The 15,764-nt window shown below is 36.4% G+C and overlaps 1 protein-coding gene across 4 annotated transcripts; it reads right to left on the reverse strand.

Moving 5' to 3' along the window:
* Positions 1-84: 84 nt before the first annotated feature.
* On the reverse strand, positions 85-14,050 carry LOC137099700 (uncharacterized). 4 transcript variants are annotated; one of them, XR_010910793.1, is made up of 24 exons: positions 13,915-14,050; positions 12,635-12,688; positions 12,200-12,232; positions 11,599-11,658; positions 11,467-11,499; positions 11,271-11,345; positions 11,041-11,124; positions 10,331-10,360; positions 9,968-10,012; positions 7,339-8,352; positions 5,914-5,976; positions 5,761-5,808; positions 5,574-5,627; positions 4,985-5,038; positions 4,717-4,749; positions 4,580-4,615; positions 4,416-4,475; positions 4,058-4,102; positions 3,539-3,580; positions 3,281-3,337; positions 2,384-2,424; positions 1,240-1,278; positions 753-809; positions 85-507 (listed from the first exon to the last, which is right to left on the reverse strand). XR_010910793.1 is itself a non-coding variant. In XM_067476873.1 (24 exons), the coding sequence occupies exons 1-24, from the start codon at positions 13,979-13,981 to the stop codon at positions 503-505; spliced, it is 2,121 nt and encodes a 706-aa protein (XP_067332974.1). In that variant the 5' UTR covers positions 13,982-14,050; the 3' UTR covers positions 85-502. The 4 variants fall into 4 exon arrangements, 3 of the variants coding, with proteins under 3 accessions (XP_067332974.1, XP_067332976.1, XP_067332975.1); XM_067476873.1 differs by having other exon boundaries at positions 2,392-2,424; XM_067476875.1 differs by lacking the exon at positions 7,339-8,352 and having other exon boundaries at positions 2,392-2,424.
* Positions 14,051-15,764: the final 1,714 nt, after the last annotated feature.

Below are 15,764 nucleotides of genomic sequence, written 5' to 3' on the forward strand. Positions count from 1 at the left end.
TTTCATCTTATATCTTTCAGTTTTGATTTGGGTGCTGTTTGTCTTAGGCAGTGCTGCTAAACTTGTAAAAGGAAGTGGTGAAACTTCCTGTGTGTGCATGAGGCTTCAATGACGCAAGTGAAGAGAGCAGTGCATTCAGGTAAATAGCACTCAGTAGCTTCTTTTTAGCAACATTTGAGATAATTTATTTGATTAAAACAGTACATTATTTATTTTCATATTTAATCAGTGAAAACACAGGAACATCTTTCTTGCACTTCTCTTTGTTTTATGTTTTGGACATTAACAGAATAGGACTGGTAGAACAGGGGTTTTGACCATAAAAACAAAAAGACATTGGTGACTTGTCCAAAGAAAAAGAAAGGGGTTAGAAAAAATGAATGACATAAGACAAATCAAACAACACAGCAGGACAGCATAGAGTGAAACAAAAAGCTTTAACCAACATTACACTAAACACAATATGGAAATTATGAACCTGAAGTAGTCCAGGTAATTTGAATTAGCCTGTTTAAAGACAGAGACAAAGAGGGCATGGGAAAGAACACAAACATATTAAATCAGGAAAAGCTGATTAATGGCAAACACTTGAATGCAACCAAATGTCCGCTAAAGCAGTGGAACTTCCCAATTCGTGTTTGCCTTAAAAAAAATTTTTAATATATAAAGTTTATTTTTAATAAGAATGTATCAAGTGGATTTGTTAGCGAATTGGATCTTAAAGGACCCCATTGTAAAACTTTTAATCTCACCTTTGTATCCATTTCCCAGGGCACTGGTCTCTACGCCATATTTGCCAGCCTGCTCTCCTGTGAAAGGATCAACCCAGTTCTATGTTTTTCACTTTAATTTGTGCATTTAGCCAAGAGTCTATACTGGTTAGTGGAAAATAATCCATAATGCATGCAGTTGTACATTTTTCATGCAATCAATATAAGTAAAACTACATGGTCAAAGCATGCGACACAATTGAGATTTATGTCTCAAAAATAATTTTCACCAATTTGTTTTAGTCTCATTCATTTACATTGCACATTTAAATGCTCGGTGATATTTAGACACATGCAAAACTGCACAGTAATTAGATATGCAAGCTATTTGTGGCAAAGTAAAATATGCAGAACACTACATGCTGTCACTGTAATATTATACAAGAAGACATTACTATTAGATCACCAGAAAGACCAATGTTGGTAAAGGCAGAATATGAATGAGGAAGTCTAGGGTTTTCTTTCTTACCCAGAATATCTTGAGCTGCTCCTAGCTGTGCACCGTAACCTTATCAAACATTTACAAAATAATTACAGAAAGATAAATACAAGAAATAAATTTATCTTTGGATTTATTGATTTTGGACTTCAGGAGTAGCTTGCTGTTTGCAGCTAAGTGAAATTAATCAATGCAAGATATATCAGTACTAAAATATACATAACTGTCAGGTTTGTGCAACCACCTTTGTAACTCTAAATTTAATGGACTGCCCTAACTGAAATACTTACAGTAGAGGGCTAGAACATTGTGTCAAAGGATTTGTCTGTGAACGTATGTATGTATAAAAGGAAAGCCTATTTAACATCTAACAGTTTTCTGTTGAATATCCATAAATACATTATAGATAACAAGAACTGCATTTTGACTAGTTAAAATTAGATTGTGTCTGGTCAAATTTATAATACAAGATATCTATAACTGCATTCTGACTATTTAGAATGAACGTTTAAAATATCTACAATTATTTGACTTGTCACATTTACTCTGTCTTGACTATTCAAAAATATATTACAGATATCTAATAAATGCTTAACCGGTGTAGCCATTTTGGATATCTATAAATTGAATTTTGACTATTTACAATGTAATTAAAGATGTATCTAGAATTCACATTACATTAATAGTCAGAATTGAATTGTAAATATCTTAAATTTGTTTTCCCATTTAGGTCCATGACTCTTCTGACTAGTCAATAAACTGCCTGTCTACCTGGTCAGTGTTTAAAAGGCTTGCCATAGTCACAGATGGGTTAACCTTTTTTACTGGTTAGAAGGGTGAGGCTTACTCAAAAACCTTTGTAAGTGAATATATCTGCAATACTGGCAGAGCACCTCTCGCCATATGACAGCTGGGAAAAGCTCAGCTCCCCCATGACACTGAACACGACAAGCAGTAAGCTACATTTAAAAATGTTTTATAAAAATGACATAAAGTGCCTTTAAGGTTAGAGTTAGGTTAGGGTCAAGGTCTGGTTTGGTGTTAGGCACAGTTGTGATTGTAAAGGTTAGTGTAATGGATATAGAATGTATTATGTCAATCAGTGTCCACACAAGTATAGTGAGATAGAACTCCCTATATGTGTCTGTATTTCTCTTAGTGAAAGAGTACATACAAATTCACCTGTTTGCTGAGGCCCATATCTGGCACCAGCTCCTGAGCCAAAACAGATTCATATCATTATAAGTACATATAAATTACAACAGGGATAACATTATAGAGTCATGTTAGAGAGAAATGTGTAACAGATAGAACACAAAGAGCTTTAATCACACAGAGCCCAGATCACCAGAAGGATAACTGATGTAAAGATGGGAAATATTGTTGATGGGGAATCTAATATCTGTGCTTGAAATTATGACAAGTGAAAAACTTAAAGGACATTTTGGATAACTTTGCTTAATCTTTGTGTTCCCATACAAGCAAAGCCCTTTTAGTTTTGTTATTAATGCTATTATCTGCTTGACTGTGGGTTCCAACCTCAGTGGGACTGGTAGATTGGTAGATTTATACAGACCACACTCCACAGAACATTTTCCATCACATGTTTTCTCACACGTAGTCATTTGTTCTAACCATATTTGTTGGTGGTTTTAGTGCTTTCAGCATAAAACCTAGGCTGTCGAACAGGATACGGGTATCAACACCTAAGAGCATGACAAGTTTCTTAAATCTGTGTAAACTTGAGTATTAAACTGTTGCTGCAGCTGTGAAGTTCTGATTCACTAACAGGATCTAACACAGTGAAAAGAATATAATGTTTGTGAACATTTGTAATTTGGATTTTAAGTTGGGTTTTATCTGGTCACTTAAATTCAATTTAAAAAAAGCAAAAAAACAATTTATGCAGGGTCACTTTGATTTTCTGATTCAAGAGAGATTCTGAGATTAGCATATTTAATGTTTGATGTTTACTACAAACGTACTTACTACAACAAGTACATATAGTATAAATAGTATATAGTATATAGTATACAAAGATTATGTTTGTAAATTCACATGCACGTCCTACCTTCCAGTCCAGGAATCATCGGAGCATTACCATAAGGCACCTGACCAGCTCCTCCTACTGCAGGAAAATAATTGTGAGATTGTCACTATGACTTCTCTGTCTCTTCTATATGTCTTCTCTGCCATCAAAGAATGCATCAGCTATTAACGAACTCTGTGCTAGCCACTAGTCAAGTCTGAGTCATCTATGGAAAGCCACACTGATAGATGCCTGAGTAATAACATGACAGATGGACAAGGTCCCGTCAGCATTGCTCACCATATTTCCCACCAGTTGATTCCACTCCTGTACCAAGTGCTCCTGAAAGAAGACAAGAGGGGCTTCAGTGACAAACTTTTAAATGGAAAATGGAAAATGTACATACAGAGCTCTTCTTGGTGAATTTGGGGCTATTTTTTTCTTCTTTCTTCTTCTAGTTTGATTGTTGTATCAATACAGTGGTTTTCCAAGAAGTAACTACTGGCTTGATTTAAATATTAAACAGAGATAAGGGAGATATACAGATTTTTTTATTGCTGTATTATTTTTTAAATTAGCTGCTATTTATTAGATTAATTCCCGGTCCTTTAAACTATCTTACACTATTACATCTTGCAGCTCGGAGCACAACTGTTAATTAGCATTATCTTTGTATACTAGTAGGATCGTTTATGTGAGTAAAACGGTGAAGACTTGGTGTAGTAATTCTTGAATTTCCATTTAGTATTTTAATGTGTATTTCATCCTGAAGAACATACAGTGTCATCTCTGATTTAGGTCTATTATAAAATCTCTTACCTAATGCCCCCTGGACCTGTCCAGCATAGCCTCCATTACTGAGGGCTGAAAAAAATACGAAAACATATAAACTTGTGGGTCAGACACTATGTCTTCCTTAAGTGATTCACATGAAACCTCTGAGTTTCAGAAGCAGGAAATCAGAAACTGCCAAATTACAGTGGACAGCCTCTACAAATAACAGACAATAGCTACACCCAGTGGATAAAAGACCACACTGGATGTCTTCAGCAGAGGAAGTGTTTAGCCCTCATGGCCTCTTATTTTTCAGTTGTTGCAGGTTTTAGAAAATACAGGTTAGTGCCATCACCTCCTACAGGAGGAGCAGGATATACTGTAACTCCTCAAAATGTTTTACCTTCACTCTTCCCTGCTTTGTTCTCAGCACCATCAGCTAACTCTGCAGGGTAACCAAGCCCTGAAACATAGTTCTAATTAGCATTATAATTATGTCTGAGAGTCTTTGACTCTTTACATAGACTGAGTAATCGCCTTTCTCTGCCTTTTTTACACGGGACTTACCAGCTTCATAGCCATCACCGTAACCATTTCCATAACCTGTTTACAGAAAATATATTGAAATAATATTTATATTAAAAATATTGTAAATAAATGTTTTCTATTCAGAATCAGTATGTGTTACATTTTACAGGATGTACCTGTAGACAAAGTTTTTCCACCCGTGTCTCCACCTACAGGAAGAATAGAACAAAGTAAAACACTAAATACAGCCTGTGTTAACTGCATATCGTCATAGATTTACACACTAAACTGAATTACGAATGATCTTTAGTCATTGTTGGCAGGTTAGTTACATTTCAAGGTTTTGCTTCTTCTATTTTGCTTTCTGTAACTCACAGCACACAGTATGACTGATGGCATTAGAATTTCTCATTTTTCTGCATGCACTGATTAGTTGTCACTTACCAAAGCCATTGCCTGCTACAGCACCCAGGTATCCTGTTGCTCCCTCACCATAGCCTGTGGTAACACAAATTTAAACACAGGGTATAGGATACACTGACTGTGAATATTTTTGCATTCACTGAACAAAGTAAATGTCATTCAGCCCTGAACAAATGTGAAACATGGCTGTCTCTAAAGCTATCACTAGTAATTATTTGATAGCACTCACTTGGAGTTTCTTGTGTGATTTTGACAAAGCGTGACAGCTTATTTATTCTAGTAAGACTCAGAAGCAAATGATTGACTCACAAGGGAAAGCAGAGTGACATCTGACTTTCTGAACACATGGTCTACTGTGAGGGCATGTCTCTATTCATATTTTAAATAATGAGGGGCAAATGGTGATTCTTTTAAGCTATAACTCTAAATATAAAGCTACATCAGGCAGTATGTAAATTTAAGGTCATATAAGGTCATACCTTGCTAAACAGCAAATAAGCATATTTCCCAAAATGTGAAACAATTCATACTGAATGAAAATGTCTGAGACAGAATAGGCTGGAGAAAAGATGCAAGTACAAAAAGATCAAACAATTATTCAAGGGCTCACCATTTGAAATCCCTGCAGCACTCTGGGGATATCCACCTTGTCCAAGTGCAGCAGCTAAGATTTATTTTAAAAACAGGCAAGAGTTAGGGCAAGGAAGAAAAGAAAAACTCCATCCAGGCATATTAATCTCCTAATCACCCCCCCCCCAAAAAAAACAAGTATAATAAAGGAAAATGTATGTTCTTACCTCCATGTTTTCCAGCTGCACCACCCAGGTAAGCTCCCCGGCCCAAACCTGTGGAGAGTGCATGGAACATCTTTACCATGGGTTGTGTAAATATATACATGTCTACATCTCTATGTATTAGGGCTTGTGTTAATGGTCAGTGCCCAGCATCACCTGGTCCATAGGCCCCAGTACCCAGGCTTGCTCCCGGATAGTTTCCTGCTCCACCAATATAACCTGTGGAGAAAATCAACACAAGTTCAGCAAAGTCATCTGTTATTTACTAACGCTGGAGGGAAAAACATGATTTGACATGATGTCTAAATTTTTAATACCCACATTTTTAGGGATAAATTGTACAGTGTAGCTTTTAGCTGAAAGTAGTATCACAATCCAATATCATAATCAGCGTAAAGTTTCAATCGTTGTCAATACATATACCCAACGTAAAAAAATTTGGGGAAAATTGTGTTCTTAAAATAGAGTAAATGTTAAGTGTGTTTGACAGAGAAAGCTGATAGCAGAACAAAGACATATAAAAAATACATTTTCTGTATCGTTTCAATGGTTTTTAGTACCTTTACCACAAATGTCAAACCTTCAAAATACCAGTATGTGACAACTGGAAAAACTAAAATAACAAAAAACTCTTTCAGAACTCAAACACCTTCCAGCATGTGATTTAGTAAAATCAGGAGCCACACGCACCCAGGATGCATTCAAATGCAAGACATTCTTGACCTTTATACATGAAAGATAAAAACAAACTTTTAAGCTTTTAAAAAACTTTTAGATTTTTGGAAGCAGTGAGTGTAATCAGTACAATCTACAGGGCCAGAAAAATAAAACAATTACAAAGACTTAAAGCTGCATATACCTTAAGAGTTCACTTTGTTGGTTTGTGACATATCCATATATTTTTTGTGTTAATTTGTTTGGATTGTGTATTATTAGCCAAACAACTGTAAAATATGCTGTGTTTTGTCTACAGGTTAAATGATTTACCCTGTACCACAATGCTACAATTGGTTTCAGTAACCACAAGAGTTAGAAAATTTAGAACCAAGACTTAATAGTGGCGGCATTGGCTCAGTGGGTAAAGTGGCTGCCTAACGACCATAAGATTCGCCCACCCCCTCTTCCTGACAACATGTTGAAGTGTCCCTGGGCAAGACACTCAACCCCCAACAGCCCACCCAGATCCCAAGCTGCACAGCACCGGTCCGAAGCCTGGTACAAATTGGGGAGGGTTACGTCAGGAAGGGTTGTGCCAAATCAGCATGGGGTCAAATGATCCGCTTTTGACACCCTGAACTCACAGGATAAACCAAAAGGACAAATAAAATAAAAAATCTAATTTTTAAAGACTTAATCAGACCAGAGCTTGTTGTCCAACAGCTATCAAGAGTCAGATCACACAACTAAATAAATCTAAAGGAAAAGAAAAAGATAGGGGTGGGGGGTATTCTGAGACAAATGATTTGTATCTATTTTGAAGTCACCCAACGGGATAACTGATAGCATAGGGAGTTATGAAAAAGTAGAAAAATGTGAAAAAAAAAAACATTTAGATGAAAAGGGACAAAGCTTTGCTCTTACTTGTTGCTTGGTTATTCCTGCCAGTCTGCCCTGGAATACTGAGAGCCTTTGGCTCAATGACACCATGTTCAGTGTGCAAATAGTGCTTTGCCTCATCATCGTCAGCAGTAAAACCTTTAGCGCCCTGTCTTTCTACTGAGGAAATGCCTAAACCCTGGGTTCCACTTGCAACAGCAAAATGTGGTTCATAGCTCCTCCTTCCTTGCAAATTAAGATTTAGAGAATCATGACTGTGCTTTTCTACAACAACAGTCCCACGGAATCTAAACCTATTTCTGTCTTTGGCCACAAGCCCGAGGTTTTTGACAACCTGTCTGTCTGCTACAGTAGACAAATAGTTTCTGCTTCCCCTTGGGAGAGATGATGTATGACTTCTGAAATCTTGAGTATTTGAATGAGTCAGTGAATAGGGTTTCTCTCCTTTTGCTTGTAGAGTATTGCAGCCAAGATGTTTGTTGTCTTTGTTAAGATGAGGGTGAGACCCAAAACTTTGTGTTCTCTGTGTTTCTGAACCCAAAAGCTCTTGCCGATTGATTTCCAGAACATCTGACAGATCGGTAGTACATGCACAGTTTGGGGCTTGCACATTTTGCTGAATTGCACTCTGCATCTGAGAGGAAGCAGAAGTCATTGTTCTGATGTTGTCTTTTATAAGGGGCAGTTGTCCAATTACATGTCCAGCTGTCAGTGTAGCTCCATTATCTACGATGCTCTTTCTTTTCAAGACTTTGGGCTCAAAACTTTTCCTTCCCTGTACATGTGAAACATCAAGAGGTACTGTAGATCCAAGACTTGATGAATTTACTAGTTGATCTAGGTGTTTGACCCCTGCCTGTAATTCAGATGTAGAAGGACCAGAACTAATGCCCCTTTCCATTGGCACTTGAGGTTTCAGAGTTCTGTCTCTGTTTCCATACAAGAAACCAAGTTCTCTGCTCTTTTCTCTCTTCAGATCTTGAACAGCTTGGCCCAGACTGGCCAGCTCAGGTCCACCAAAATCTGCTGCAGACACACCTGGCAGAGAAATATCATATCATGCATTCATGACCTTTCGGTAACTCAGAGGTAAGAGTGTGTCTTTCAGGATAGATATGGAAGTGGCGCAGTGGCAAAAAAAATTTACTGTAATGCTCTTGGAAGAGTATGCCACAGTTCGTGAGTGTACCGTAGCATGTAATACACTATAACACTTCCTCCATAAAGTAATCAGCACTTAAACAAGGACTATTCAAGATGAAATTGCAAAAATACAAACTCCACTGTCACCATCACCATAATTAGGAAGAAGAAGAAGACAACACGTGATTAGGGTCATGCTTTAGAAGAACACTGTACTTTTCATTGAGTGATGATCTGAACACATAAAGTATGCCATCTGAATATGTTGAAATTAACAAACACACCACCTAAATCAGAAAGCTGTGGTGTGTGACAAATACAATGGATTGACAAAGCTTATAAAACACAGACAGGAAAGTAGAAACCTTGGGCACACACCAAAAATTTAAAAAGTGAGTAAGTTGAAATAATTCCACTTTTACAACTCTGACATATTTATCATGGAGATGGTTACTATAGCCCAGTCACTGCAAACCAGTAGGAGTACAATGTCCAGAATAAGGTAATAGATGTTTTAAAATTAAATAATGTCGTAGCTTACAATAAGCTTATTCACCCCTAAAAGAAATCATGTTTGAGCATAAATATTATCATTTTCTGGCTAATAAAATCATATAACTGAGCAGAATGTTTTAAGATTACCTAAAATTTGATTACACATTTTATGGAGTAAAATACAGAGTTTCATCATAATCTTATCGTAATGAAGTTGTTAATTAGTATTTTGGAGCATCAACTAGCAATTAATTGGCGATATAGCACAAATAAAATCTAAAAGGTGTTGTCGATGTCTTGAATCCATTAAGAGATTAGCACTGGCACCAGAGAAAAGACTTTTGCTTCTTAAGGTTTTTCAGTGAGTCTCGCTCATGAACCAATCAGAGAGTTCCAGTTATTTCCATGATGTTTTAGAGCATTCTCATTTATTGTAATTCGATAATGTAGCAGACAGTAGAAAAGAATATAAGAGCAGGAAGAGCAGTCTCAGTCTCATTGAATAATTGTTGATTAATTATCTAAGTAAGTAGTAGTAAGAAGGTATTTAGGTTGTACTATTTTTTAAACCACAGGAATAAGATGGTCTAAAGATATTAACTGTCATTAACTTTGATCTCACAGATTAAAGTTGGGGTATTGAGAGCTGCAGAACTCATGCAACAGTAAACAAATTTTGGAAAGCATCAGCATATGCTGAAGCATCTTGATGCTTCCAAAAAAAAAGAGGAGAGGAGCGGATGGAATTATTACATTAAATTTGGATTCATGCGAACAAAAGCAAACGAGAACTCGACATCAGTGAATCTAAGACACCAACACAATCAACAAACACAGTCTCTTTTGTGAAACCTAATAAACCTGATGTTTTCCCGTGACTGACAGCACAAGTGTGAGCTTGTGACAAGGCCAATAGGCCGGAAGAAAAGTCCATACTGTAACCCTTGGGTATAAAAATCGGAGCTGAATGGAAGAAAATAATGAGTCCTTAGGCAAGGCATCATTCATCTCTTACCTGGCTGGGTTCCATGATAACCAATGCCAGCTAAGGCCCCATATCCTGACAAGAAAACAAAGAGCCAAGTTCAGAGGACTTGGAACACATTTTTAAATCTGACAGGCACTCTGATTACATCAGTCTCTGATTACATCAGTGGTGCCCTGGATTTTTCTCTGTTTTACAAGGACACATAATTTATTCACTAAGATGCAATCTATTCCATAAATCACGTTCACAGACAATAACAGACGGCCACTTAGCTGAGATTTATGTAACAAGCACAAGCACTGGTTTTCCGGAGAGTCCAATTCACTGTGCATACTCTCATTTGGGCAAACAACATAAGGAAATTCTTAAATAGACCATATGATTACCTACCTGGCAAAGTGCCAAGCCCCGCTCCATAAACTGCAAGTCACAAGAACAGAGTAGAGATATTTTCTGTTTACAAAGGTCTTAACAACTGACACCGAGTGGTTTATGAAAGATCTGCCTTTATCTTTGCCTTCTTGTTCTTCTTCTAATACATTGATCAAGACTGTACTCTTCAAAGATTAAGTGCTTCAGTGTAATTTGTATAATAATGTAGACAATAAACCTTTTGGCTTGAATACAAGACACAAACAGGAAGACAACAATGATTACGTAAAATCTTCAACATAAAGAAATAAAATTTGTGACATTGTGTCAGTGGCACAATGTTGTTCATAAATCTGATTTTATTCAAGCCTCCGTAGTTAAAGTTTAATGTGCAGACATCTCTCATGTGAAACATCCGTAGTGACACTGGAAGAAATATAGCATGTTCTTTTAGAATTAAATTCCTTGTAGGTAGAAGATGGGGATAATAAAAGGCTTTCGGGACATTTTACAATTAACAATTATCTTGATGATTCTAATTACCTGATGCTCAAGAATGTATTACTGTCCTTGAGATTTTTTAATTCTGCTTTTAAAGATCGAGAACATGCACATTATATGCTGTACACACTCACACTTCACATCCAGGGAGTCAAGTTTGTTAATACATGATAAATATCTCTATAACAACTGGTAGATGTCATCTTCATTCCTTCCTTATCTCTTACCATGTTTTCCTCCATGGCCCAAGCCCAGTCCCAATCCATTTGTAAGTCCTGTCCCTAGTGCCATCCCTGTGCCCAGACTGGCACCTACAATCACAAGAAAGATAGGTCATTAATCACATAGAGCATATTATTAGTATGTATAAGATATTAAAGGAAGATAGAATAAAATAAAAAAATCTGTAAAATGTTAACGGACTGTGAGAGTTTTATATGAGGTTATGTTCCTGTACCATGTGCTCCAGGGGTGGCATATCCACCTTGCTTCAGGCCAGTTCTGCCTCCTAATCCAAGAGCTCTATAACCCCCTATAAAAACAATGAAAGGACAGTAATTTTTGTTTTCTTATCTGGGCTCAACAAGTGAGTGTACTCTACCCCTGCCTGTGACAAATGAACATGTATTGAATTTCTCCTTTAGACAACTTACCAACACCAAGCTGAGCTGCTGGATAACGTCCAACTAAGATGTTTTAAAATCAAAGAAAAATGTATTATCTGAGGTGAAAGTACATATAATATAAGAACATGCAGTTCACTTGGTTAACAGACTTGAACATACTTCCAGTCTTCATTGCTTTGCTGCCATATCTGCTCCCCAGTGCTCCAAGAGCGCCTGCAACTGTACAAAAGTACAAAAAGTACAAACAGTCTTGGTTTCAGATTTTCTGTGCTCTTGAACTCCTGTGGTCCTGTGGTGGTTAAGTCTCTTGGAGACGTGGAAGAATTAGTTAGAGGTTGGTAGAGATAATGGTAGTAAGTACTTTATGTCACAAGATATTAAACTCAGATTTAGATTTCAGAGTTAAGAATGAACAGAGTTTTCTTTTATGATATCAGCCATTTTGTGGTTTGTTCTTTATTTTACAGACATTCATACACTGACTTGACCATTACAGATAATACTGACATTACAGATAATACTAATACTTTAGAATATCCTTATTTAATTTGTGTTAAGTATAATAAATGTTTAAGTGTAGAAAGTTATGTATGGTTCTCTCCTCTTTGTTCTTCTTGCAAGCCTGGCCGTGATGGTACAAATCAGTCAAGGAAAGTAATTAATAGCATGGTTTTGTGGCATTACCAATTTTTTATTACACATATTAGTTCTTTGGTTGTTAGTTAACCTTTCTTGCATGTAAAGAAACAAAGCCACTTACCTCCAGGTTTTACTCCAATAATTGGACCAACACCTCAAGAAAGAAACATTTAAAGAAAACATTTGTTCTCTGATTTGAGTTTCAACAAGATTTAAATTTCATAAAGTCAAGTCAATCAAGTCAAGTCAAGTCAAGTCACATTAAGTGGCTTTTATTGTCATTTCTACTATACACAGTGGTACACAGTACACAGTAGAAATGAAGATTTGGTCTGTTGCTATAAACTAGAATAATACTATTAAATTGATCAGTTAATATTAACATTAGCTAATGTCAGCCTAGCTAGTGTCCCATGCTAAAATAACCATAACTAACAATAGTCAGCAGCCTGTAGACCTTTAAAAGTTATGAATTATATATTCATAAAGAGTTTTCAATGTAATTAAAATATTTACATGTCAAAAGAAGCTATAAATGTTTAGGACCTAAACATACCTCTGGCTGGCAACACTCTCCCCCAGGATACACTTTGAGGTTTAACACCTACCCCTGACAAATAACAAACATAAAGCTGGTGCTTGAAATAGCCTCAAAAGCATAGAGTACAGTTTGTTAAAGGTGAAATTTAATTGTAAAAACAATTGCTGACTCAATGCACATTGTGCCCTAATATGAAAAAGATGCTGAAAAAATAGGTTTAAATACAAATACAGCAAGTGGCATCTTTAGATACCAAACAAGTTGTTGAAAATATCAGGATTGTAAACCATTTATTGGTAAAGTTTTATGTGAGGTCTTTAACAAACATCTTCACTAGCAGCAGAAGTGTGACGCCTTTGAAAAGTGGATAGATGGCTATAGCCTATACGTGAATCCCTTAAAGATTTTTGAGTGGTTCAAGAGAGGCTTTCAGGACTATACAACTGTCTGAGAAGGATAGAGAAATGCACATCTATTGATGGAAACAGATGATGAGACAAAATTGAGTGTGTGGAGCCTGTTATTTCTGCTCACGATGGGTTGTCAAATTTTGCCCACCCGTGCCACCTTTTCATGCCATGCTGCAGTTCAAAGGAATCATATAATCAAAACCACTTGGACTTGGCCCTGGACTTATGGCAGGGAACATATAGTCCAGTACTTTCCTCTTCCTCAATCTCACTGACATGATATATAACAAGTGAGTGAGAGTGAGTCAGTGAGGACGATCATCTCAACATCATCGCTCCACCAAGAGTTCTGACAGTATCAAATCACATTTTTGTCATATAAAGTATTAGAAGCTCTTTCAGAAAATCCATTTGTCACTGAATATTTCAAATAATTCATCAGGACAATACTCCCATAACATAATATAAATACATAGATGATTTATATTATAATATATCATATTCAGATTTATTAGAAGATTTGTGTAGCATTTACTTTTTTTAAGTTTTGTTTTTTATATCGATATCTTTTTAACATGATTGTTGCATTTTTCAGCCAAAAAGTTTAATGAAATTATGTTTTTAAAAGCTCCACCAATCAAATCAGATAAACAAGAGTATTTTCAAATACTTAAACATGTAAATTGTACTGTTTATGCATTAGATGCCATTAAAATAATTAACAAGCTAACTTTGGTATTTTTTTCTGACATAGTGTTGAAGATGGCTAAAAAAAACTAAAAACTATAAGTTCAATTCTGACAAAAAAATTTTAAAACATAGTTTTTAAAAGTATGATATGGTTTTGGGTTCTGTCCTTTCCTATGTAATTCTTAATTATCTTACCGCCTTGCAGAGTTTGCTGAGCCAACCAGAGAACCAACGAGGTCTGAAGCAGAGCTCGAACCAGCATGATGGAGGAGAAAACTCAGCAGCACTGACAGAGAGCGGACAGACCAGCTGGTGGACAGTTAAACAGAAGAATATGTACTTAAACCATGAAAGCCCATGATGTCTTTTATAAGGTTCTTTCATGGTACACTCCCACTGACCAATCCTTCCCACTGAACACAAACACATTATTCAGACTGGGCAAAGCCAACCTCTCATTGTTTTTAATTTTTTTTTCCATTAGCTGTGAACACACACAGATACACACAATAGAACTAAGAGTTTGTTTTTTCTCGAGCTCCTGAAATTTCATTTTATCTGTTAACCATCTCTCTGCTTAGCATGAAGAACAGAAAATTTGACCTTAGTAAATCATTAGCACAGAATAAATATAAGTCAGGAATTTAATATATGTGTGTGTTGTTTCACAGGGTATAAATGACAATATTTTTAAAACAGTAAATATTGTAGTGGAAAAAAGGATATAAAACAACAAAGCATCTTCACAGTAAAACAGTGTTAAAGAGTAAACATTTATTTTGCATGTTTGTTTTTCTTTTTTTGCCATGCACTGTTCTGTTAATAGATGGGCACACATAAATAACACATGGTGAAAATTCATGAAGATGCTCATAGTATTAAATAATGAAAATATAGACAATTTCCATTTCAGAGGACAATGACATGGCTCAGGGTGTACACGGATCAGTAAACCCCGATTATAAGAAGCTTCTTGTTATGTGCTTGACTTGCCTAAGTCCAGAACCTGGCAGTCTGTTACTACAGTGGTGAGGTTGCTTCATATTAGTAGCTCTGGAGCTACAGCTTCTGGTGTATGAGCACTGCACAGAAACTGTAGCTCCAGCTACAGAAGGGAGGATCCCTCTGGCAGAACACCAGCCTCTGTAGGACTCTATGTGGTCTTTAGCAAAGCAGTTTCCACAGTTGAGCAGTATTGGGATCTTTCGGCAGCACCACTGTAGAAGATATTCCAACACATGGTATGATGTTTTCTCTATAATTAGAAGAGGATGGACAAACATCAAGAATTGCAATTAGCAGTTCTATAAAGCAAGACAACATCCTGCCTAAAATTTTGCATTTACAGACATAAACGGACACAGACGTAGCCATAACATAAATACCTCACCTTGCCCATTTATAAACTTGTGCCAAATATACAAATAGTATATTTTGTATAGGAAATTCATTTTTGACAGGTGGGTTAAACATACCTGCACCAATAACAATAAAAGTAAAAAACGGACCTGTTGTAGCTGGTTTTTGTTATTAGAGTAAATATTACGCCTACATCTTAAAAACAAAAAGGGTAAAAGAATGATGTCAAGCAAACAGGATCTGTTCAAGCAGTGTAAATGTCCTCTTTAAAAAGGAACTCTGGAACCGACAGAGAAAACATTCCATAATTTTGTGTGTTTTTGTGATCTAGGTACCTTACAATTTAGTGAAACACATTCAACAATAAATGTTTGACACATAACATACAGGTCCAGGTCCCTGTAGTGCTGTATAAACTGCCATGAAGACGATCTCAATTAATGCCTAATTTTTTCCAAAGCTTTCCACGGAACAGCTTTGTATTCTCACCAAAACAGGCTGTGGATTGTCACTGAGCTCACTGGGGTAATGCAGTGTCTTACTAGGGCCTGTTGAGACAAGAATCAGTAGCCCATGATGGTATAACATTGAGCTCTATGGTCATCTTCATATCCTATAGTGTGGGAGGTCCCTTGTTCTAAAGCTATTTCTCAATGTACTGTTTAAATGTATGTCTTAGCCTTCAG

This window comes from Channa argus, chromosome 15 (assembly GCF_033026475.1).
Source record: "Channa argus isolate prfri chromosome 15, Channa argus male v1.0, whole genome shotgun sequence".
Taxonomy (NCBI): domain Eukaryota; kingdom Metazoa; phylum Chordata; class Actinopteri; order Anabantiformes; family Channidae; genus Channa; species Channa argus.